At 38.1% G+C, this 25569-nt stretch overlaps 1 protein-coding gene across 1 annotated transcript; it reads left to right on the forward strand.

Annotated features, from left to right (window-relative positions):
- Window positions 1-43: 43 nt before the first annotated feature.
- HACL1 (2-hydroxyacyl-CoA lyase 1) lies at window positions 44-24750 on the forward strand. Its single transcript, XM_050892626.1, has 17 exons — window positions 44-118; window positions 1231-1335; window positions 6695-6735; window positions 8057-8137; window positions 11108-11180; window positions 11706-11783; window positions 12782-12876; window positions 13358-13470; window positions 15148-15283; window positions 16439-16544; window positions 17949-18032; window positions 18339-18440; window positions 19385-19539; window positions 20961-21119; window positions 21421-21528; window positions 22138-22324; window positions 22745-24750. The coding sequence occupies exons 1-17, from the start codon at window positions 44-46 to the stop codon at window positions 22775-22777; spliced, it is 1731 nt and encodes a 576-aa protein (XP_050748583.1). The 3' UTR covers window positions 22778-24750.
- Window positions 24751-25569: the final 819 nt, after the last annotated feature.

The raw sequence follows: 25569 nt of genomic DNA on the forward strand, positions 1-25569 counted from the left end.
GCGGCTCCGGCCTGTGCGGGGGCCGGGGCTGCGCGGAGCCGGAATGGCCTCCGGGAGCGGTGCGGAGGGGGAGGCTGTCAGCGGGGCCCAGCTCATCGTTGAGTCCCTCAAGGCTCAAGTAAGAGCACGGGGGCGGGGGGACCGCAAAGCACCTTCCCTACGGCGAGCGGGCAGGGACAGTTCCCGCCAGCCCCGCGGCGCGGGGGGCGGCTGGGCCGGGCCGGGCCGGGCCGGGTCAGGCCACTGGTGCCCGCGGGGCTGGAGAGAAGCGAGTGTGCGCGGCCGGACTCACCCTGGGTGCTGCTGCTGTTCTGCCGGGGGCGGGCAAAGCGGGCGAGAAGGGCTTGCCCTGTCGCTCTGTGGGAAGGAGGGAGGTCCCGCCGCGGCAGCCCAGTGAGCGGGCCCCGCCCGGCAGCGGCCCGGCCCCGCCAGGTCCCTGTGCCGCCGTGGGCAGGCGTGAGGTGGTGACCCCTGTGCGGCTTTCCCCAGCCCTTCACTTATTCCTTCCTTCTTACGAGCTTGCCCCTTCCCGAGCTCGCCCGATACCTCCGTTACCATCAAGCAACGCCGACCGCCCTTGCCGCGGCTATTCCTGTGGCAACTTTATGCGCCTCCTGCTCCTCCTTTACATGTATCAAAACTCTGTGTTGTCTCTAAACTTGAGATGGTGCTGAACTGACACTGGTCTTAACAGGAGACTTTGTGTTCGGCGTGTGACAGGCGAAAAGGTAGTTCAGTTGTAATAAAAATAAGCATAGTCTTTTATTTGTAAGTTTCTTTGGGCACGGTGCTATCCCAGTTGTTTCTTGGGGCCTTTTTGGTGTTAATTTTCTGTGAAAGCATAGAAACATGAAACACTACAAAGAATTTTCAGAGCAGGTGAAGTTGACATACTGAGAAACAGCAAAGTGATGTAGCAGAGGCGTCCCAAGTAAGAAGTAGTCAGTAAAAAGCGCTAAACATGTTGACCAAGGAGCTGGGCTGAACCATTGTTCCTCTGCTTGTAGGCCTCCAAAATCCAGTGCTTTCACAACTACAGAGGACTGAGCTGTAAATGCCAGCTGGCATTGTATATGTTTCCACAGTGGCCTGTGAACTTCTATGTGAATATATATGTTGTTACAAATTATTTTTAGACTGCCTGTGTAGTTAGTATGACTCTTTGGCATGTGCTTATTAAAGCTATCTTTTGGAAACAATTCTGATTTCTTTTAACATTTTTCTTTTTAGAATATTGAATACATGTTTGGCATTGTTGGTATTCCAGTCACTGAAATCGCAATTGCAGCCCAAGCAGTTGGAATAAAATATGTAGGAATGAGAAATGAACAAGCTGTAAGTATATATCTATAGTAGGACCAATCATTTCTTTTAACTGTTTGACAATGGAATGAAATCCAATTTACGTTTTCTTACTAGAAAGGATGTGGTTTCTGAGTGTTCCTTTAAAGAACCTGTAGAGACGCAGTTACTGTCATTCTGGAATAAGGGAGAGCATTGGTGCATTGGGTTGGATGCTTCTTTTTGCCCTTCTTTCCCCACTTCCATTTTTAAGTGCCCCCTCCTTTTCTAATAACGGAATTGTAGCTTTTTTCATTTTTAGATGTCTTTCTCCAATAAGGGAGAGAAGATAGGATGAAAATAGGGAGAAACAGAATTTGAACAGAGCATTCTGATACAGAAAGAAAAAATGATCAATTTTGTCTCCTTCAAGTAATACATTGTCAGATTTTGTCTGCTGCTTTTTGGGAGGCTCATCCAGGTTTTTTGTTTTTCTGTAGCTTTCTATAGACTTTCCAATATACTTTTCCCTTAAATTCTTCTACTGTCATTTTCTTTTGCTGATGTCTTCCCTTCCAAATTAGGACAATATTATTATTCTCTCTCTCTAATTGGTAGTATTTTAATTGCTTTTTTAGGACTTTCTTAGCTACTTCTTTCCTTTTTGCTTAGAAGGATATTTTACTTAGCAGTTATTTCCTACAGGCCTAAAAAGCTAGATTTTTTTCCTTGTCTCTGTTCTGTTCTTGCAGTGCCCAGAGAGGAAGGTTTTCCTGCTGATAAACTTGTCCTGACTGTTTTCAATAATTGTGATAACTTTTTTTCCTTAACTGTGTTTTAAAAGCTCACCGAACAGCAAACCATAGAAAGTTATAATGCTTCTGAATGCTCAAAATCAAGCACAAGCATACACTTAGACTCTCTTAATTGTATATATTTCAACTTCGTTATCTAGGTATCAGAAATTAGATTCAAGCTCATTAGCATTTTGATGTTATGACACTAGTTCTGGATTTGTTTGGTTTTCCCCAGTAGTAACTCTTTAAGCATTCAGGAGTTTCTTAGGTGGGCTGAGGTTGAATATAATAACCTCAGGTTTCTACCTCATTTTCAAGGATAGCTACACAAGCTGGCTAGCTAGCTGCTAGCTATTGGACTGCTAGCAAATGGACCATCAGCTTTCCATACTCAGAGTTGCTCTGCTACATTTGTCAATTTTCTATAACTGATGCCAACAAATAAATAAATTGCTTGATTATTATCTTATCATGAGATTTTTCTTGTGTTTTAACTTGTTTGTGGGTCCTGTCTCTCTATGAACACTTAATTAGAATTTTTCCACTTTTACAAGGAACTCCTAATATTCTGGACCTGCACAGTGTTCAGGTGCCTGTGTTTTGCAGCAGTGTTCTTTTTCTGTTTTCTGCCATGTAGTTCCTAGCCTTCGTGGATTGTCCCAGCCATCAACAAAGTATTATAATAGTAGTTCTCCTAAATCAGGTGGTCACGAGCTGTATTTTTTTGCTGTCTAATCCTTGCATCCTTATATTGGAATGTGAGAATTTATAGAGGAATGCATGTCTCTGTGGAAAATCTGTAACATGTGAGAGAGGCAAACATACAAACATGTTTAAAAGGTGTATTTGATTCCTTTGAAGGACTGGGAATTCAACACAGTCTTTATATTCCTGTAGGCCGTTTAGCAAGTATTCTAGTTTTAGCCTTGGTTATTAACCTGATTAAAATTAATTTCCTCGTGTGTCTGTAATTAACAGAGAAGATTGCTTTGCGCTTCCAAATGAGATGCTGTCCTATTTATCACTCTTTACTAGACTCTTTTCTATTAGAGTGAAGAAGACAAGCAACATTCTGCTGTATAAGTGGTGAGATACTTTTGCTTGGGGGAATAACAATAACATGAAGACTTGTTTTAACATCAAAATATCAGGGTTTCTTTTCTCTGGGGAGTGGAAAAGGATGAACAAAGATATATCTTGTAGTGGGTTTTGTTTTGTTCTTTGTCCTCAGTGAAGACATAGAGTAATTGCTTGGCAGAGGAGACGGTAAAAGGTTATACACAGTATATTCAAGATACACTTAGACAATTAGAACTATGACATGTGTAAATATTAAGTTTATTAGTTGTGTGGTCTGGCTGTGGAGGATGTGTATACGGCCGCTTCCTTTATTGATGAAGGCAGCTGTATAGGATCTGAGATATATGGAAAACAAAGGGTTTTTTTCCAGGGGTTGAATTTCTGCCTCATTTCTTGGCCAGATGTAGCAAAAGCCCATAAAACTGCAGAATAAACTGTTTGACTAGAAAGACCAGATTAAAGCATGAAGTTAAAGGCTAAGTAGTACTACCAGTATCCGTTAGCTAATCTCCTGTGGCCTGTAATATGGCATAAGTTTGCTAGAAGCAGTTTAACCTGTGTCCCGTATGCCCCTTGAACACTGAATAGTTGTGTTGCAACTCAATAGGGGCGTGTGTTTTGTGTATCTGTCCCTGGGTAATTAGAGATCGCTGTGATTATTTAGAAGACTGATAACCCAGGTCGGTTTTAAAGTTCAAAAAAACCCTTTTCTAGATTGTTATTCATTAACAACACACACTGCTAATGTTGAGTTCTTAATCTTTAATAATAATTATCACTACATATTCGAAGCAATCTCTTCTTGATAATCATATCCTAAGTTAGTCGTGAGTATACAATATGCTGGAGCTGGTGCAGCGTAGTTAGCGCTGGTGGTGCTAGCTGTCAAGGGAATCAGGCTCGAGAACCCTTCAGTAAGGGCAGCTGGAGCCAAAGTGGGCATATTTTTTCTCCACTCCTTAGATTCAAGGTCTCTTCTTGTAAGACGTTTTGGTCTCCAAACAGATCTTACCCCTTGACCTCCGTGCCTGGACTATGGACTGTGCGGTGCTGGATGGTGCTTTCACAGGCCAAGACAGGTGCCTTATCCTGTTGCACATCTGTTGGGTTTTTTCGTTCTGTTTTGGTTTTTCCCCTTGTGTAGCCATTGCTGCTTTACGTAAAGCAAAAACAGTGTCTTCCCAGATCTCAAAGTTGCACTTTTTCAGTGACCAGTAACTGGCCATTAGCAAATTGTTCATTATTCTGGGAGCACTGCTTTCAACCTGTGTCCTTATCTCCAAGGCCTGCACTTAAGTTGTATGTGGTAGCAAAAGACACCGTGTACCGAGTTCAGGTTCATGAAGCAAGTTCTCATAAGCTGATCACAAGCCCTACAGGCTAGTCCTGGAACATTGAGCATTAGGTACAGTTAACATAAGGGCCTCAGACCTGCTCCGAGGCATGGCAGTACTGTTTTAACTGGGCCACTGGGTACAAAAATGCTTAACCATTGTTTACTCACTACGTTGTATTAGTTTGCTTGTGTTTGAGTTGAAAACAGACTAATTAAACCCTGCTTAGTGTGCTTCTACGTGTATGGGAGGACCAGGCCTCTGCTTTGGCTACAGTTCAAACGCAGCGCTCATGGGTGGTTGCAAGCTTTCAGTTCAGTGCCCACATCTAGACTTCCTACATTTCTTCCTAATGTTGATTGTAGTTTTGGTGGGCAATGGCATTTTATATGCCTACGCCCTTCTTGCCTGTCTGAGGAATGTAAGGATCTGGTTTCAGCTGATCAACTGTGTTGTGACCTTAACAGGTAACGAGTGCCGTTACTCACATTTTAGCGGTGAGGGTGCAAGGTTCATCAGTAAAATGGGTTTTCGCTCTTCCTGTTCACACAAAAAAAATTTTTAAGTATACCTTCAAAATTATTTACAATGTCCTCTCCTCTAAATACAGATAGCTTTAGTCACATTGCTTCCTTGCAGAATGAAGCAGTAAAAGTTTTAGTGGCAGTGACTGTACATGAACCCAAATTCTATGTGCTGCTTTATTTTACCACTCAGTACTAAAACATGATTGCCATGGAAACTCAACACCATGCTTCGAGCTCCATTAATAAGATTTTTAGTAATACCTACTCCAAATATTTCTAAACTTTTGCACACAGATATGTCATCAAATTGTTATCTGATTCTTGAACATTAGTGACGTTTTTCTTCTCCATGTCAGAGGTGTATAAAAATTAGAGATTCTTCTTGCCAATGTACTTTTTTTTCAGCAATTCCCTATCCCAATGCGGCAAAGAAAATGAGGGTTTCTTATTATTCCTCTACTAAGCTCCACACTTTTGCTCAGACAGTTGGTCTGTATCTGTAGGAGCATGAGGATATCAAAGACAGTTTCTCCTTCTGTGTAAAAGCTTATAAGTCTGTGTTTTCACTCATTTAAGCTGAGATTGCTAGCATGCTGTGTTACCTAGAATTATTCATAGGTTTGAGGAAAATATTTAGTAGCTTTGTAAACTTTTAGAAGCAGCTTTTGTGTTACTTATTCATCTTACCACAGTAGTACTCAAATAAAACTAAAAAACAAAATCTCAACTCTCTGTTTAAAAATGGAAGAGGCAGGCTATAAGGCCAGGAGCTTACTTTAAAAAAATAATTTAAAAAAAAAATGCAAAATTAGTTTTTTCAATTAAGTGTTAGAACTTGCTGAATTCAAGACAAAAGCATGAGAATATGAGGGAGTTGACAATTTCACGTGTGAATCCTTTGGAGTTCCTGGGTCACCGGTAAGCTTCTGTTTCTACTTGATCACATATTGTCTTGTTACCAGGTGAAATTCGTATCTGAGTGTTTAATATTACTACAGGAATAGCATAAAAACATACTCTGTAATAATAGTGCTGATAAGCTATGCTAACACATGCTATAGGTGTCACTTTTGTAAAAATTATTCAAAACACAATTTTTCTTTAAAATATCAAAGCAGCTAAAGCTATGCGGTACCAGAAATGGAGTGAGAAGTACTTCAGCAGCTCAGCTTGTAAAAGACAATCGCTAATCTTCTAATGAATCTCTCCAGCGTGTGATTTCAACCTTTTGCTTAATTTCTGAAATACAATGAGTCATTCCAGTGATGGCTGGATGTCTGTTTGTTGCCTTTCTCTTGCAAATCCCTCTTCAGTGTTAGTCCAAAAGGCAGTGGAAGACAGAAGTTTCTTATGTTGTTCTATTCATTTTGCTTCCCTGCTTTTAGGGCTTTTCTTTTATGTGGTTGTTTTTTCTTTTTTGAATCCCAGATACTCCTAATGTAATATCCTGGAACAACAGGAGCCTGAAATGTGGAGAGGAGTCTTGAGATTTTTCACATAAACCTTCATGAACACACCTTATAATGGGGAGGATGAAGGGGTGCTTTTACTTACATTTAAGCTCTGATGATCAGGGAGAAATCTGTTCCTGCTTATTTTCAGTATTTTTGTTGAAAGTTATGTACAAGATACCATGAAATGTATATATAATAATTAACTCCAATATTTTCAATAGGCCTGTTATGCTGCATCTGCTGTTGGATATTTGACTGGCAGGTACATTCCATATTTATTAATATTTATAATAATATAATTTATAGTATTAACTGTGTTAGACTCAACAGTTAGAAGCTAGGAACATTTTTCTGCTTTGGAGCTGGGTGTTTTTAGTGTGTGCAGATGTAGGGCAGTTAAAATGGAACATGAATTTTTAAATAACTGTAAATAACAGTTATCAATATTTCTGTTGCTATGATTCAGGGCAGGAGCAAGGAGGTCCTTAAGCTCATATAATATTGTCCATGTTACAACTTGCTTTATTTTTTTCCCCTTTAATCTGAATAGTAGCTTAACACCATTAGTATGAGGGGCAGAAATCATGCCACCATTGTTTGTTGCAACTTGGTGGACCTGCTATACCTCAATCTCATCATCTGGGTGTATTGTTCAACAAATACCTTATCAATACAGAGACTGATCATGTGCTTTCCAGTCTCCCTCATGCTTCTCCTGACATGAAGTACTAGCTTTTCATCTTTTACTGCATTTTGCTCTTAATGTTGTTGGGAAGCATTCTGTGGCCTGTGACTTGAGGTGTGCTTCTTGGGTATCCCATGGATCCTTTTCTAAAGTAAACATCTAGTGTCTGCTTGCTCACAAATGTAGACCTGATGATGCATGTGATCATTCCTTATTCTGTCTGCAAGCGTGACACCTGTGTTACACAGTTTTGTAGTTTTTCTTCCTTTGAATAATCCTCTGGAAGTAAGCTGATTTTTTTGGGGGGGGGATATGTAAAGAGTCTGTAAAGCTACTAAGGAATGCTCAGTAGTTAAGAATGATCATTTTTATCTCATCACCTGGAATAACAAGTGCCTCTGCCTGAATTAAACTGTAATAAAATGTTTTGAATCAGATGCACTTCTTCCATTGTGAGCTTTCTTCATTGATATCTAGTGCTAAAGTGAAGTTGAGAAAACTGCAAACATAAGTGGCTTACCAAATTTCATGTAAATGCTAGATGATGGAGTAAATGTGATAAAAGAAGTAAGGAGCTGTGTTACGATAAGCCTGCGTATGTTGCAGACCTCTATGTGGGTGGCACACAACAACTGTTCACTTGCCTTTTCAATTGAGTTGATACTGCTAAATGATTTCTGATTCCCATGTCTATCTTTAGTCCTTCATACAAATCCTTGCCGTTCATGTATTTTGATGACATGAGTAAAACTTTAGTATTTTATATTTCAGCATCGTACTAATTTTTGTTGGTGATTTATTCAGTGTTCACTGTGCTCACTTTCCTTTTCTCTCTATCTCCTTTTTTTTTTCCTCCTTTTTTTTTCTTTTTTTTTTTTTTTTTCCTTTTTTTCTCTAGACCAGGAGTATGTCTTGTAGTGTCTGGTCCCGGTTTTTTACATGCCCTTGGTGGAATGGCGAATGCAACCATGAACTGCTGGTAATTTAACTACGTTTTCCCTTTACAATTCTAATAATTGTTTGCTGTTATTTGTTGCAGATGTTGAGCTCCACAGTATTTAGTGTAGGACTTCTTTTTCTTGTGGGTAATGAGAAGGGGATTCTTCATTTATCAACCCTAAAAGTAATTTAGTTCCATTTTTTGTATTCTTACGGATAAAATTCTCCTTTTTGTCCTACCCCATTATGCATATATTGGAAAATCTATCAGTATACCTGATTGTATGGATACATTTGAAAGTGAAGTCGATATTCAACCTGTAATGCTTTATTGATTGTGGAGAGTCTTAGAGGTTTTTTCTAAATTTAAATCCGCGTTGCCTTTGAATTATTGTATTTCATATGTGAACAAATTGACAACTGCATTGTTAAAATCCGTATTTGCTCCCCACGTGGACATTTAGAGCAGTAATTAAGTATTGAATTAAATGATGTACAGAGTGATAGCATTTACTCCCGCAAGTCTTCACTGAGACATGGCAACTTTAGCTGGTCTGCCACTGAATGCTGTTCAGAAAGCTGTATGAGATATTTTGGGTAGAAGCTCTGGTAATACCAAGCGCACATGATCTGGAGCATTAGATTAGCAGTGGCTGATGGACAAGGAAAGCTCGATAATGGGAACGCTAACAAATCAAGTCTCTGACACTTTGAAAAAAAGACCTGTAGAGTTAAAATTCTTTTTTAAAAAATGAGTTATTGATTGAAGTGACCTTAGATTAAAAAAAAGATCATATGAAAACCTTGCTTTTGAACAGTCATGGATTTGGTTATAAGAAAGAAACATTCATGGCACTTGCTTATGGATTTGCAGGAGACATTTCTGTTTTCTCACAAACTTATTTGTGTCTGAGATAAGGTCTGTTTACCTGACTTGATCTTGCATAAACCTGTACTCCTGGGAAAAGGTGAAGGGAGTGACTTATCTAGTTTGGCAGAAGACTTGACAATACAGTAAGAAGATTCATTTTCACTGACCAAACCACAGTGTTTGCCCAATGATTTTTTTTCATTGGTCACATCAGGCTTGCCTTTTGCCCACCGTGTGCCAAAAGGACAGAAGTAAGCATTTGTAAATGCTGAATTTAGCCTAATGAAACTAATTTTCCTTGGCTCCTTCATTAGTAGGCACCTCCATTGAGTGTTTGAGAATCCCAGACATGCTTTCACATTTACTTTTGGCTGGCATTACCATTATAAGAAAGGGTGCTATGCTTTGGAGAGGAAGACTAGGGATTTTTCTGTTGAGTTAACTAATCAGCTTTCTAGTCTGTTTCAGTAGACAGCAGCATGAGTACTTGGGCAGGCACTACAGAGAAGGAGTGTTGCAAGGGAAGAGCAGGAGTAGCCCAAGCAAAACAAAGGAGATGAAAATACAATACACATTGAGGGGTTTGGTTACACTGATCTAATACAGCCTGCCGCAAAAAGGGACGTAGGCCCATATCATCTCCACACCTTTCTCCTGGCCATGTACTCCTGCTGCTTGCCCTCTTGACAGCTCTGGCACTTGTCTGCCCCAACAATCACATTCAGTTCATTATTCTGGCAAAAAGCCAACCCAGCAAAAATAAGTAATGTCATGTTAGATAAGTGATCTAAATCGGCTCACTCTGCAGTCAGGCAAGCATCAAGCACCTAGGCGAGGGAGGGAGTGGATTATGCAGCTGGGAACAGAAGTTAGAGAGGTCTTCCCCTTTCTGTGGCAACAAGGTGTTAAGTCTCCTGCTCTATACCATCCCCTGCAAGGAAGTGGCTTGAGGAGACCAATTTGTAGGGCAAGGTTAGCCCTCATCGGTATCTCCCAGGTGTCATGCCATTCCATGACATGACATCTGGCATTGTTAACGTGATTTTTGATTTGTGGCAGAGAAATGGCCTGGTTATGAAGCTTGGATCTAGCTACACACATCCCCAGATCTTATGGGTGATTAAATTTAGGATTATACATTGAGCACACTGTAAATGTTTCAGCTTAATACATTGTATAGATAAATGCAGTCAAAGGAAAGGCTGTATCTGAAGAGAAATTAGGAGAAAACACCTAGAAAGCTGTTGACCCAATATTTCAATTTAGTGTGGATGAATAAGCAGATTAATAAGACAGCTTTCTTTTATTGACTCAGCATTTAGCATTTTAAGGAGTTTGACCTGAACTGAAATAAAACTGAATACAAACTGAATAAAAGACCACTTTTCATTCACTGTAGGAAAATAATTAATTGTGTTTTGTGGAAATGATAATAAAAATGTGCTCCTGTGGAATGTGTAACCCATAGTCATGAACTAATTTAAGAACAGGACTGCTTATAGGCATGTTAATTTTTTATTCATCTCTTTGGTCTTTGGGGTTTTTTACTAAAAACTGAATGCAGGGAGAAGTGCTGTTGGATAGTCAGCTAACTTCTGCTGTGTTCCAAATTGTATACAAAGAAAATCTAATCTTTCTGAAAAGATTGTTTCCTGCTGTGTTTCTTAGTTCTAGTGTTTGTGCATGTTACAATACCTCTTACAAACAGACATCTTAATACTTTTTAGATCAATCACTTCTTTTTAGCTTTTTAGATTAGCTGTTGTCATTCCTCTCAAACCACCTTGTCACCCATGTTATCAAATTTAAATGAAAATTGCTAGCAGTATGACTTGGTTTTAGAATTTTTATGCTAGATCCAGATCACTTAATATGGCTAGACTGTCCTAAAACTAGTGACCCAAAAGCTGCTAGGAAGTCTACCAGCTGACATGCTGATATTTAGAATCCACTCCTGTATTGTGCTGGTTACTTTCTATTCCTGTTGTGATCTGTGGATGCTGAAGGTGCATAACATCCCAAGAGCAGTAGGATTTGACCGGAGAGTCAAGTAAGGAGAGTTTACAGATGTGATTGCAGTTGCAAAAAATGTATGTATGCTTAAGGATGTGTTTTGTTTTTTTTAATATACTTTTCTAGGCCTTTGATTGTTATTGGAGGCTCTTCTGACAGAAATCAAGAAACCATGGGAGCTTTCCAAGAATTCCCACAGGTACACAGACATACAACTTTTTACAGATAGGTTTCAGTTAAATAATTAATGTTGTTTCTTCATTAGTAGGAATAGCAATCCCAAACATTAACATTTCCTAACAGATCTTATACTGCTGTTGATTTGCTCCATCTACTGGTTTAAAATTGACATTGTGTAAATACAGCAGATTATCTGGAATGTCTTTGTCCATACTCATGTTAGAATTCATGCTCTGTTTTACGTTCTCAGCTGGTATAAATTGCCTTTGTCTGTCTGTTCTGAGATGGAAGAAAGCAAAATAAACTTTCCAAGAGAAGAAGCACCACTTTCTGGGGAAAAAAAAAAACAAACCTTAAGCACTCAGGGGAATGAGTATGGCTTTTGACAGTTTCCACCAGCTGAGGAGCTGCATTTTTCTGTGTGGGAGTTTTCAGCTTATTGCTTTCCATTTGGCATTTCTTCCATTTTATTCATGTTGAAATGAGACGGAAATGAGCAAATCACTTTGATAAATCAGTATAATGGTTATATGCATTTATTCAGGTTGAAGCTGGTAGGCTGTACAACAAACTGTCTGTCCGCCCAAGCAGTCTAGAAGTTATTCCTGCTGTTATTGAAAAGGTATGAAAAAATACTAGATTAGCAACAGAACATCAAGTAACTGTCTCCTCCTGTATAAGTTTTGAGGGTTTATTTTTTGAATAGTTGTTACTGTAAATAGTTTGATCCTGCAGATGCTAGGTGATGGTTGATGGAGTAAATTAACAACCAGGGAGGTTTTTCCTATGAACAATGCTATGGCACATATTAGAAGTAGATTCTGGTCCAATCTGGTGCTTACTGATCCCTGCAGCATTTTTTGTTAGCTTCAGTCAGAGCTGGAAAATTTTTATGAAAGAAATGCTTTTAGGGACAGGTGCAATAACTAGAAATGTAATACTACAAACGTTAGCTCTTTCAGCACTCTCATGATGTGAAGGAGATTTGGAGGGGGGGCGGTGGAGATGGTTGCGTTTGGGTTTTGAATTTGGTTGTTGGTTTGGTGGTTTTTTTGAGAGAGTGAGAGAAAACACATCCTTATCTCAATGCTTCAGAAAGGGTTACAAAAGTCTCTTGCTAGCACTGTAGCAACACTTCAGCCATGTCAGCCTAAATTCTGCATACAATGATACTGTTTCCAGAAGTGCAAATTCAGCAGAGAATCTACCTGTAATAGAAGAACTGGAATAAAAACTAACAGAAAATGGAGGCATGGGTTGTCTTGGTTATTCTCTGTTTGTGCTACTTTAAGTAGAATTCAGCATGAAATAATTTAGTATTTCCAAACACAACAGCTGATAATGCAGTTGTCTTATTGGAAATTAAACAAAGAATTTACGGTCTAATACTGTGCATCTACTAAAAGGCTTCAGCTGGCATATAGGTGAAAATGTAAATAGCTATCAAAACTTGAATTTATTGGTATAAATCAATCCATGGGAACTTTCCCTGTAGTGGTTCAGCAATATGAAACAGCATGTTCCTTCTCTGCCTACAGAAGGGTTTTGTTGTTTTTTACACATAAAGATTTTTAGAATCCTTTCAAACAGTGGTTAAAACAGTGATTATCTGTTTTCTAGGCTGTAAGAACCAGCATATATGGTCGTCCAGGTTCCTGCTATATTGACATACCTGGGGATTTTGTGAATCTTCAGGTGAATAAGAGCTCTGTCAAGTGCGTAAAGATTATATTCATTGTTTTTCAAGTCACTGAATAAAAGAAATTTTAGTTTTAACTTACTTTTATATTTTCTTTTCTTAGAACAAGAAAAAGATAAACAAAAGCAATAGATTAAATAATTTGCCACAAGGTTGAAATGATACTAAAAATCCAGCCTCTAAAAGTAATGTTCCGTCATAATGTGATGTAGCTTATAGTTTGTCATGAAATGTGCAAAAAGGAATGAATTAATATGATGGTAATACAATCACATCACTTTGTAAATCTCTGGAACAACACTACCTGTAAGATTAAAGAAACATGCAAGAAAAACTTCAAAGCCTGTTTTTAAAAAAATACATCCTGTTCTGATAAATGCCGTGAGTAACACGGTGTGTAGCAACTGTGGTTTTATGCTGAACAATAGGTTTTATCTTTCAACATTTCTTGTTTTGAATTTTTTTGAAGAGCCTCTTTTGTTTTGCTTGACTTTCAGGCACGTGGAGTGCTGCCTGCCACCTGCCATCAGCACAGCTGAACACTCTGCTGTATCCAAAGCAGCATCTATCATTGCTCATTCCAAGCAGCCTCTGCTAATCATTGGCAAAGGTAGTGTGCTTTGATGTAGCTTTGAACTGTATGAGTTTGGGACAAGAACAGCAACCAAAGTGATTTCTTTTCCCCATAAGTGTTAGCCATCTCCTTTTCACTCTCATATTAAACAAACAAACAAAAAAACAAACCGAAAAACACAAACCTCTTTGCAATTTGATGTTAAAAACTGCTCTGTTTTTAGAATATTTTTATTCTGTTGTAACTGTTGTCTTTTTCATCTAGTTTAAGAGAAAAGTCAATTGATAAAATACAAGTAGAAAAAAAATCGGATAACCGTTGTCTTAAGCCTAGAGCCAATAGCAAGGGATCACTTCCAAAATTCCAAACAAATTCTGTTGGAATACAGAAGTGATATTCTCTGTCTGATGCTCTGGCATATATAGCAAGAATCAGAATAACCAAAGGTCATTTTTCCATTTGGACTTACTGAAAGTGCCAGCCTACCTGTGTGGAGACATGAAGCAACACAGCAGGTGTTGCTCTTATTGCTGTTTTACAGACTTTCCATTGTACTCTGCCAGCATATTTCATTCCTGAAATAGAGGTGTCCCTAAAGATAGAGGATAATTATTCTCTCTGCTGGTTCGCTTATTTTGTCCCTCCTTGTGGAATGTTAGTCACTGCACTGGTGTTTCTGTTGGAGATACAGGTCTGCTAGGAACAGAATTGAAATAACCAACTTGTTTCACCCAGGCTGTTTTCCTGCAGATGTGGGAACAATCATTCTCCAAGATCAACAATCTTGGAGAGAGGTTCTATGTTTAATCAGGGAGTGAAATGATTGAGATGAGATGGATCTTAGCATTGATTAGGTAATGAAATAGTAGACAGAAGGTAGATCAGGAGAGGGTTTTTTTCCTCTCTCTGGCTTGATACACATGAACAAAAGAGTGTTCTTTGAAAGTGAAAGGTAGAAAACTCGAAAATACATAGATATGTGTTTTGTTGATGTCAACAATTGAGTATCTACTTAACAAATGTATCCGGACTTCCTGCTGTATATTGTTGTTAGCAGAATTTTTGGAAGAAATACAGAAGTTTATTCTTCAGAATTTAAGACTCATGGACTTAAGCCATTGCACAAGGACCAGTCAGTTATTCTAGATTGCCTGGGCAACCTTAATTTGGCAGCCAGGTACCAAATGTAGCATCACAGTAAGTGTATGCACAAACACATATCTTTACAAGGTCTTTGAGCTTCCCTTTTTTCATTAAAGGCTTATGGTAGACCTGTTTGGGCAGATTGTTGTAGAGCATGTGGTACAACAGCATGCAGGGGGCAAGCAAAAAATGACGTGACACAACACAAAGGTCCTCTCCTGTTGCTGTTGCGGAAGTCTCTGCCCCATAATACGAAACTTCACCCACTCAAAATTGTCATTTTAGATAAACAAAATCTCGATTTTTCCCTGCCCTGCTTCACAGAAATAGCTAAATAGTTCAGCTGAAGTCTTAAAAAAAAAAAGCTTTTGTCAAAAATATGGGAAATTTGAACCCAAATACCTGTAGTTTGGCATGTTATGTTTTGAGTTATCCAGAAAGAAAAATAACAAGCAGCTTTCATAATGGGAAATAGTGCTCTTTCTGCCACTAATGTAATCAAGTTAAGTGAAGTTCAAGCGAATACGGTAGGTTTCTGTAGTATTAAGCAGTCTCTTTCATTTCATTCAGGTGCTGCTTATTCACATGCTGAAAACAACATCAGAAAGTTGGTGGACCTTTGTGGACTGCCTTTTTTGCCTACACCAATGGCAAAAGGAGTAGTTCCTGATAACCATCCAAATTGTGTAGCTGCAGCAAGATCAACGTAAATATAAAGCAAGGCTTCTAATCCTAACATCTGAGAAACAAGTAGGAATTGTGGTGGTCTACAGATGCCAGGGAAGACAAAATGCATACAACAAAAATTTTTCAACCACATTTTGCACCTCATTTTAGAGCACTGAAGATCTTGCTTGGAAAGAGACGACAGATTTAGGTGGATCACTTTTGACAATGCTTAGAATGCTGGCCAGGAAGATACTTTATCTGAGAGCTAATACTCTGTAACTATGAAACCTATGGCAAGTAGATGTATCAATGCTGTTAGTATGTATTTCATAACATAAAATGAAACTGGCAAACAGTTTATGTTAAACATTTAACTTACTGCACTAGACAAACTAATAGCTTTTTATTTTAACACCATAAAGAGAAGCTTAAGATGCACACAGTGCAGTTGAAGTTTTGCTATGTGCTGTCTCTGCATGGTGTTTGCAATACACCGTCACTAAGTTGCACTTTATTTAAAAAGATAAATAAGGTATTCCAAACTACACTGAAGAACTATGTTTAAAGTCATTTATAAGAGCTTTTTTTGGCTTTTGGCAAAATTAATGTGAATGGACTAGAAGAACCCTACTAGGTATGAATATGCACAGAGTCAGCTTGCAGATGGAGCATTTATATACTGTGAGATTAAAATACTGTCCGTTGTTGAGCATCTTAGCTTTATCACTGTTAAGCACGCTGTTAAGAAAAATGGAGAATAAAAGAATATACCAAATATTGTCTACCCAGCTGAAAGGTAAATTAACAGGAGTCTAAACTGAGAGGTGCACAACAATCTTAATTTTGGCACCCGCTGTTGCCAGTGTCACATTAGTGAGTCTTTTGCTTTAACCTCAGCATCATTATAGCATCTTTTTAGTCTCCTAGTGTAACGATTCCTTTCCCAAACACAGTGTATTAGGAAAACAGTAATTAATTTTCTTCTTGAGTTCCTGAACTCAAGAATGGCTTCATGATTGGCTGTGTAAGAGCACACAGGGTTTTGGGGCTAAGCAAGCAACTTAGAGGAAGGAAAGATTATATGTATATTCTGGGGTTTGCTGTGGTGGTTAGAATTACTTCTAATTTTGAACACACTATTAAATTTAATAATAATTTCTCCTTATCTGATTCTCTTATTTCCCTTTATTAGGGCATTACAGGATGCTGATGTAATCATCTTGCTTGGTGCAAGGTTGAATTGGATTTTGCATTTTGGTCTTCCACCAAGGTTTCGACAAGATGTAAAGGTTATTCAGGTAAGCAGGAAAATTATTATTACGTGAAGGAGGTCCTCTGTGTTCCAGCATTGCCTAGAGCAATTATTGTAAATTATTTTGGTAGTGTACTTCATGTGGCAAATACTGCCCTGTGGACAGTCCAGTACAGTGCATATAGTTATGGTAGTTCTCCAGAAATACTTCTGATTTCTTTAATTATTTTTTTTACTTCCTTATTTTTTTCTAAAAATCGTTACAGCGTTGTTCCAGCTATCAAGAACTTGGTGCTGCTGTAATGAGGAGGGCAGACACTTCTATGTAGTCAACTAATCCAGGATTAAAGTCATGATACTTTTGTGATCTTTGGAGCACTGGAATTTCCGTGATTGAAAGCAAATTGTCTTGAAATTGTGAAACCTTTCATACTGTTTGACTACTCTCTCAGCTGGATTTTTTTGAAATAGAATTACTTTCAGATCCAGTCAGTCATTATGAGAGCTCAGTCACTCAGAAATGTTAATAAGAAAAGAGGAAGAAAGGCTATTTAACTAATTAATGTATTTGGCAATTTACCAGCTCCTAGAAAGACAAGTTGTTCAATTGTTTATGTCCTTAAAATCTCCTCCCTTAGAGTCTGTGATCAAAAAGTAGTAGTTGATTCAGTGTGCTGAATGGCCTGCCTTCAGTGATCTGGAACATAATCTCAGGTTCCAAACTGCATCTTTTCCAGAGAAATAACATAAATTTTTAAGCTAGAATTCCTTTTGACTTGTGAAATAATACATCTTTTACATTTCCTTTTTCTAAAGAATGTAAAGAAAAATATTTTTTCATCTCACTTAAAATAATTTTTTTCACTGTCAAGGGTTAGTATTAGTTATACTAATTCAGTTCATAGTCTGTGTGACCTGGTCATAAGCTAGTAGTCCATGTAACTTTAGAGGTCTTATACATCACTGATAAAGAAAGTGGGGAAGTTTCTTCAGTGGTTGCAATTTACTTTTCAGGTTCTTCGTACTAGCCAAATTTTTACTGCCAAGTAGCATAGACAAACTTTTGTCAGTAAGGAAATCACTGCTTTGTATAGACTCTAAGGGTATACCTAAGCCTAGATTTTTAGTTCTCATATAATTATCACTCAGATCACCACCTTCTTCTCTTTAATGTTCTAATAAAGTTCTATACTGTCTGCAAGAGCTTGAAAGAAGCAAGCAGTCAATTTTAACAGTATATATATGAACTTTTATTAAAATGGGTATGTACCATAGGATTTTACTTTGAATAAAGGATTTCCTGATGTCATTCAATGAAAGGCAGAGGAAATTATCTGTACAGCCAAAACAAGGTATGAAGACATTGTTAGACAATGTTCCTCACTTGAACTGAAAAAAAATTCTCTTTAATATCCTTGAGTTAATGGTGGTCTTTCTTTTTGAAATATAGATTGATATTTGTGCAGAAGAGCTGGGGAATAATGTAAGGCCAGCTGCAATTTTATTAGGTGACATAAACGCCGTGACTAAGCAGGTAACGTAATGTCAGGTGTCCTCCTATTTTGACCTTAATTTCCTCTGATTTATGTAAAGTAAGTTACCAGTTAAAAAAAGAAAAAAAAAAAAAACAACAAAAAAAACACCTGTTCAAGGAAAACCATTTGTCAGGCAACGTATTCATGCTGTGCATCCAGTCTATTCCTAAATTAAATGTTAAAGATTCTGATTAGTGTTACTGTGATTGTGCTGGGATCTTTCTTGATAACATTATTCTTGATGCTCGTGGTGTTTTTGTAAATGTGTTGAAAGAAATCTCTGCAACATTTCAATGTTGTTCCAGCTCTTAGAAGAATTCAGCAAAAGACCATTGAAATACCCTTCTAATTCAGAGTGGTGGAAGAAGCTAAGAGAGAAAATAATGACCAATGAGGAAAGATCAAAGGTAGTGTTATATTAAAGAAAAGAGGAGGTTTCTCGCCTTAACAGGTACCGATGCATAGTCAGTTTTGTCACGGGTCTATATCCAAGCTCCTCAATTACTTCTGACAGTCATGTCACCCAGACTTTGAAAATTTATACCATTCTGGTACAGGCTTACTCCTGTCAGGCTTATGAACTGTAAGTTAAGTCTTAATACTTAACCGTACGTTAAGTATTCTAGGTTTTGTATAAATTCAAACTGTGTGGAAGTCATTGAACTTTGGGATTGGGTTCTTAAAGCCAGTAGTAGAAGACCACAGCCAGAGCTGCTGTATTATGGGCGGTGACTTCTAAGCAATGCACAGGTCCTCCAGGTACTCCAAGGGGAAGCTAGCTTATGTGAAGCGTAAGCGTTCTTAGTTTTCTTCTGTAATTGTGCTGTTTAGCTGTTTAGCAATGCTGGTGGAAGTATAATCTAAGTTAAAAGCAAGTAGCTGGTAAGGCCAAAAGACCACAGATGCTTGGCATATGCCAAACTTCATGCAACTCATATTCTGCAAGTTCAGATGCATCTTTTCAAGATTGGGATCTAAAATAAATTCATTCTAGCAGATCACTCTTCTGAACTACCTCCCAGCACACAGATGACAGCTTACTTAAGGTTATCAATAGTCAAACCTATGTGCAGAAAAATTTCACATGCCTCTCAGGTTAAACTGAGTTTTAATAGCTTCCTGTTAATGATAGGCCGTCCAAGGGTGGCTGAGCTGAGTGAGCCTCTCATAAATACGTTGTGTCACCAGGACAGGTACAGAAGGAGTGACCTTGATGTAGTGCATGGAAGACCAAATACTTCAGCCTTACCTAGCAGAGTGCAGTTTTATTTCCGTCGTTATTACCTGTGTCAGTTCTGCACCTTATTATAAATTCTATCCGTAGGAGTTACTAATATCTCTTATTTTTAAGGGTTTAGCATTACAGAAATCCCTGCCTATGAATTATTACACAGTCTTTCATCACATCAGAGAACTGATACCCAAGGACTGCATCTTAGTAAGTGAGGGAGCAAACACCATGGACATTGGACGAACTATGCTTCCAAATTACTATCCCCGTCAAAGGTGTGGTATTTTTTTGTTGTGCTGACTCAACAGGCTAGATCTATGTGTAAATGTTTTCATTTAGCCGAGAAGTATGATGGTCCAGAATTTTTGTAATCCTTTTTAAAGGTTCTAAATAAAAAATAGAAGTTTAGTATGTTGGGAGAGGGGTTAAGGGAAGTTTTCCACTCATATACTGATGTCCTGTCATAGAGTTTAACAATTCTCTGTGACTTGTCTGTGTGCTCTGCAACAGAATGGTGATAGTTTCTCACTCTTTTGTGGGAAGTGAGTGAGGAGCATCATGTTGAATTCCCTGACCTAGATGTTTATTTCTGTGCTCAGAGTCTGTGGTAAATATTGATTTAAAATAAAAATAATCGTTGGGATTCTCATGCTGAAAAGAATTCGTACAAAGAGTTTTTCTTTGAAGCACACTTGAAAACAGGGAAAACTTAAGAAGAATCAGCTCATTTTGAAAATTGGATTATATATTGGGCACACTTTCATGTAAACCTGCATGCCTAAAATGCAGGCACTCAAATTTGGGAGTGTTGGTAAGTCACTCTAATCATTATGTGTAGTCTAGTTTTAATGTAAGTAGGAATTGAGTGCTGTTTCTTGAATGGGGGGGAAAACTGAGTTCTGTCTGGTAGGTGAAACTTCTGATCTGGCTGTGAAGCTTGTGCCTTCTTTTGAAAGTAGCCCTAAAGTCCTAAATGAACCCAAATACTTCTTTGTGAACAGAAAACCAACCAACCAACAAAAACATACTTCCAGTAAAGTAGGGGGAAGATTTTTTATTTTTTTCCCCCTTATTTAAAATAAGGGCACAGTAACGTTAATGGTTGTCTTTTCAGGTTGCATTGCACATATCTGAAAGCAAATTTGAAAAGTTAACGCTAGAATAATCTAGTTCTTTATGTACTTTTGTATCCATTATGTGCTTCTGACTGAAATGATCTAACTTAATTACAGCCTTCAGTTAGATTTCAAAAGTTGAACAGAAGATTAAAATTTGAACAGCAGTATTTAACCAATGGCTTTCAGACTTCTAGTTATATTTTCAAGGAATTAAGTATAGAAAGATTTCTTGTAGTCTGCCTATCTCTACAGTAATTGAATGTTTTTGAAATATTGTTACTATGCAAGCTAAAAGCATACAAGAATAGTTCTTTATTGTAGTACAACTAGTATATAAGAGTTCTTGATTTTAATTAGAGTTCCAGTATGTTTATATCACTTAAAACATTTGCAGTCTTATCAAATGTTTGACCGAATATAATAATCTATACACCTGGTATCTCTTTATAGCAATTGTTTATGAAACAGTATTTGAATAGTACACGGCAAATTATTAAAAGTGAAGGTAAGTCGGCATGGATTAACTTAACAGTTTGAGTAGAAATAAAGGGATAGTAATTCTGTATTCTCCCCTTTAGGCTTGATGCGGGTACTTTTGGAACAATGGGAGTCGGACTGGGTTTTGCTATAGCAGCTGCAATGGTAGCTAAAGACCGAACACCTGAAAAGCAAGTCATCTGCATAGAAGGAGATAGTGCTTTCGGATTTTCTGGGATGGAGGTGGAGACTATTTGCAGGTAACTGTTTTTTGCTCAAGAACACCCTCTTCATATATTGCCAGCATCAATTTAACTAGAAGGCCAAGGATGCTGCTGTTAGATGGGGTACTCCTCAGCACGTGAAAATAAGCCAAAAAATATACATGGTCTTTTTTATGCTGTTGTGACATAATGTGTTACCAGTGATGAGTAGATCATGTTTCAGGTGGAAGTGATTTTTTTTTTTAATTTATTTTCCTTTTAAGGAAAAGTAACACTTTTAACATCTTACAGAAAGGTGCGAGTATTTCAGAATTCTTCCAAATGCGTCTTTTTGTAGGTACAACTTGCCAATCCTGATTATCATAGTAAACAACAATGGGATTTACACTGGTTTGGATGCAGATACCTGGAAGGAAATGTTAAAGTTTGGAGATCCTGCTACATGGTGAGCATCTTCAAAGTATGTCCTGTTAATTAAGGAAGAAGTGACCAAAATGGTCATTCTCTTCACTTTTAATGCTTTGTGATCCAGATTGAGATTTTTCATAAAGTGAACTTAGTCCTAGGCTAAGTTCGTATAAGTAAGAACCAGTTACCAAAAGCAAGCAACCAACCTAGTTCCAGACTACTGTTTACACAACAGTGCAGCAGAGAGATGACTCTCTATTAGTTGTCTCAGGTTCCTGCAGCAGTTCAGGCCACACAGTACAGAGTTCATAGTGGGCTAACCTCCAAAATCATGATTATCTCCAAAATTACCTGAGACTTGTGTTCTGAGTTTACACTGGGCTTCTGCTTCTGGAGCTGAGATCTCTGTACGAAGAGAACTAGGCTAAAGCTTTGCTCAAGAATGTCTCCAGAAGATGAAAATGAGTATGCTACTCTATAAACATAGCTTAAGTGGTATAGGAAACATAGTTCTTCCAACCCAGAAGAATTAATCAGGCCAGCACAATAATCATCTTACACTTTAAAGTCAGTGCTGTAGTAATTAAATTGGTCAGTCTGGCAATTCTTCCCTCCCATTAATCAGAGGTTTTCCATTTCATTATAGTGTACCTCCTGTTTCTCTCCTGCCAAATTCACACTATGAGGAAATTATGTCTGCCTTTGGAGGTAAAGGATACTTTGTTAAAACGCCAGAAGAATTGCAGAGTGCTCTGAAAGCAAGCATGACTGACAAGCAAACACCTGCTCTTATAAATGTAATGATTGATCCACAGTCTGAGAGAAAGAAACAGGTATGTGTATGTTTTCCTTTTTTTCTGCAAGTTTCATGTGGACAAGCCTCTGAAATCCTCAGGAAGTATCACTTAAACTGCAGGGAAGGCAGAGGTAGTTGCAAGGCAGAAAGATTGTCTTTTGATTTGGAAGATAGGAGTGGGTGCTTTTACACTGTGCCGTCTGCTTTTCTTGTCTTTTGGTTTGGGGTTTGTTTTTTTTTTCTGTTGGCTATTATTAATGCATAGTGTCTTTAATGACTGTTTCCAGAATTTATGGTTGTTCCTTTTCATTCCTGACAAAATGAGATGAAACGTTTTTGAGCAGTCTTTATTTCCTGTGGATTCCATCTGGTAGTTAATACATATTTGTATCCTGTTCCTCGTACTGTTTGTCCATTCTGATATGTTTTTTTTATTCTGGGTTTTTTTTGCTTCCAGGAATTTCCCTGGCTGACTCGTTCTAACCTGTAGTAGAAGATGAAGATAATGGTGGTGCAAGGCAATGCGTTAAGCAAAACTAAATTGGTTTCCAGAAGTGGAACTGGTACAACTCTATTTTACATAAGCATTGGAACAAAGTGGGATTTTAGAACTGCTACTAGAGGAATCTTTGCATGCTGAAATTAAGTAATTGTAAAATGAAAAAGACACATATGAATGTATATCAGGCCTTCTAGCAGATTGTACAGAAACACTGATGATAAAATTATATACTTTTTCTTTTACTCAGAGTCATACCCATCAAGATTTGTGAATTAAAATCTTGGATGTTCTGGACGAAGGGAGTAAGCTGAGGGTTTTATGCTGACTGAAACATAGAAGTCTTTGGCAGTCTGCAATTATAGTAGCTTTGTTTTTAACCGACCGCCAGCATGCTGCTTGTTGGAGACTGTCCTGTAAGGACCAAAACAAAGCATCTTGTTGTGAAAAAGTGCTGATTGGCCTCGTTATGCATTGAAGCCCATTGGGTTGATAGTTGCTTCATAATTTTACAGGTTGCTTTTTCAGCTTCTGCTGCAGGTAGAAGTAGTGTATTAAAAATGCAGACTTACTCAAGGGCTGAGTTTCTGTCTGTTGCATTTGTTTTTGTTAACTGGGACTTACGGTTCTTGCAGGAAAAAAAGAATGTTAGATTTTTGTTTGAAGCTTTGCTCTTTGCAAAGGCACTATCATCCCTGTAGGCTGAAAACAGGACTGGATTTATTAGTGAGATTTCCAGGATTAATAGAGCGTAAATATTTATAATCAGAAGCATTTAAAAAACCACAACAACAACAAAAGAAAAAAAAACCAAAACAAAACCAGAAAACCGCCTCATCAGAACAACAACAACAACAAAGTCTTAGGCTGGAGCTTAATGTTCAGTTTGGCTGGCATCACAAAACAACCACCAGCATTCATGCTGTGGCTGGCTAATTGTGCAACAAAGGTTCTTCATATAATGTACTTACTGTATAGAAACTTAGTGCCCAACTCGCACTGACTGTGATGCAGAGATAACATTTAAAGCAGATAATTGGCCTACCTGAGGTTGTATCTACTGTGTTTTCATCTGTTGTTGCATCTGACAATCTGACTTAGAGCTCAGACTTTAAAAGTGAAGTAGTTCTTTATGCTTCTATCATGGTCTACAGCAACTACTGTTCAGTATACTACTAAGCAGGTTACTTTATATTTACGTCTGTTCTTAAATGCCCTGGGAGTTCTTTGTTGTTACATATGTAAAAGGGAAAATTCTGGCTCTGATTTGGGTATTGATTGCTTTATTGTCTATTATTCCATTGACATTAAGTGTTAGTTAACTCATGGAAGGCACTTGGATGACCCAAGGAAGAGGAGGACTGGGCAGGCAGGGGATCCTGACCTACAGTTAGGTTTGTTGCAAGAACTAATAAGCCAAGCTTTTGCACTTCAGCCCCGGTCTGGCACGAGGCCATGGGTTACTGTTAGGCAGAGGAATGTCTCTGCACACTCGTGCAGAAAGATCATATCTGACATAAGCAAGGGTACCACAGTCTGACTAGAGGTATCACTGCTTGCTATGTGTGTGGGAATAGCCATGTGGCACTATGAATGCTTGAGTCAATAAAGGTAGTACCCACAGGAGGGCTAAGAAGTGCAAAAAGATAAAATCCATAGAATGGATAGAACTCATGAATGAGTGTAAGGCTGCTGAGACAGCAGAGTGGCTATGTTCTCTGGGGTATTCTGCAAGGAGTGTGGAGCAACATTGGATCTTGTGACAGATTTTGTTTCATTCTTCTTTTTAACTCTCAGAAATTGACTTTAATATGTTGCAGTGATTAAACACAATCCATTGTGATGATGTAAAATATCTGTAAGAGATAATGCTGGGACTGACCACAGGGGAGATCATTTGCATTGGATAAGCAAATGCAGACATTCTTGGTTTATATTTGAAAATTAATAAAAGGTGATTTTCATGCTGTTTCTCCTTTAATGAGAGTATTTGAATGATGTCAGCATTTTGTGTCAGCTGTTGGAAATCAGCTTAAGTTGGATTTTTAGAAAAGTTCTTGAATAACCACAATAACATGCACAATTCATTTCAATAAGTCAAGACACCTTGAAAATGGGAAGCAAAGAATTTGAAACTGTGAGGAGGCAGTAATGTAATTGATAACATCAGTTTGGATTTCCCTGGGCTTTTAAAAAGTTCAAAAAAGAATTAACACTGCATTTCTTATAGCTATAAAACAGACTAATACCATGATATAATAAAAATTCTTAGGTTGTTATTAATTAGGGTTTTTCGAGAAAAGAGAGTGCACAATTTCCATATAAAACCAAGGAGACTGCAGTCTGTACTCCTTTGTTTATATAGCTTACCTGCTTGATACTATGTTTCACACTATGGAGTTGCATCTAAGTGGGGTGTTAGGCAGATGAAACTGTGTGAAAGACAAAACAGTTTCAGAAATGAGACAGAAACAAGTTATCTCCGAAATGTCCCAATTTTATTAAAAGGAGCAAAAAACTACAGATGTCGTAAGTTTGGGGAATGCTGACCCATTTGACTTTAGCCAACTGGAAATTTTTCTTCAAGGCCAGAACATGGAATTAAAGGTATTGAACAGACTCAAGAGGAAGAAAATGCCTGGGCCTCAGCAGAGAGAAGATGCTGTGGAACAGGTACTGAGTGTAATTTACTGAGACATACCAGGAGAAGATAGTGTTTAGAGTCTTTCTTATCATGGCTTTCAGATAAATAAAGAATATTTGAAATTTTGCTGTACCTGTTA

This window comes from Gymnogyps californianus, chromosome 2 (assembly GCF_018139145.2).
Source record: "Gymnogyps californianus isolate 813 chromosome 2, ASM1813914v2, whole genome shotgun sequence".
NCBI lineage: Eukaryota > Metazoa > Chordata > Aves > Accipitriformes > Cathartidae > Gymnogyps > Gymnogyps californianus.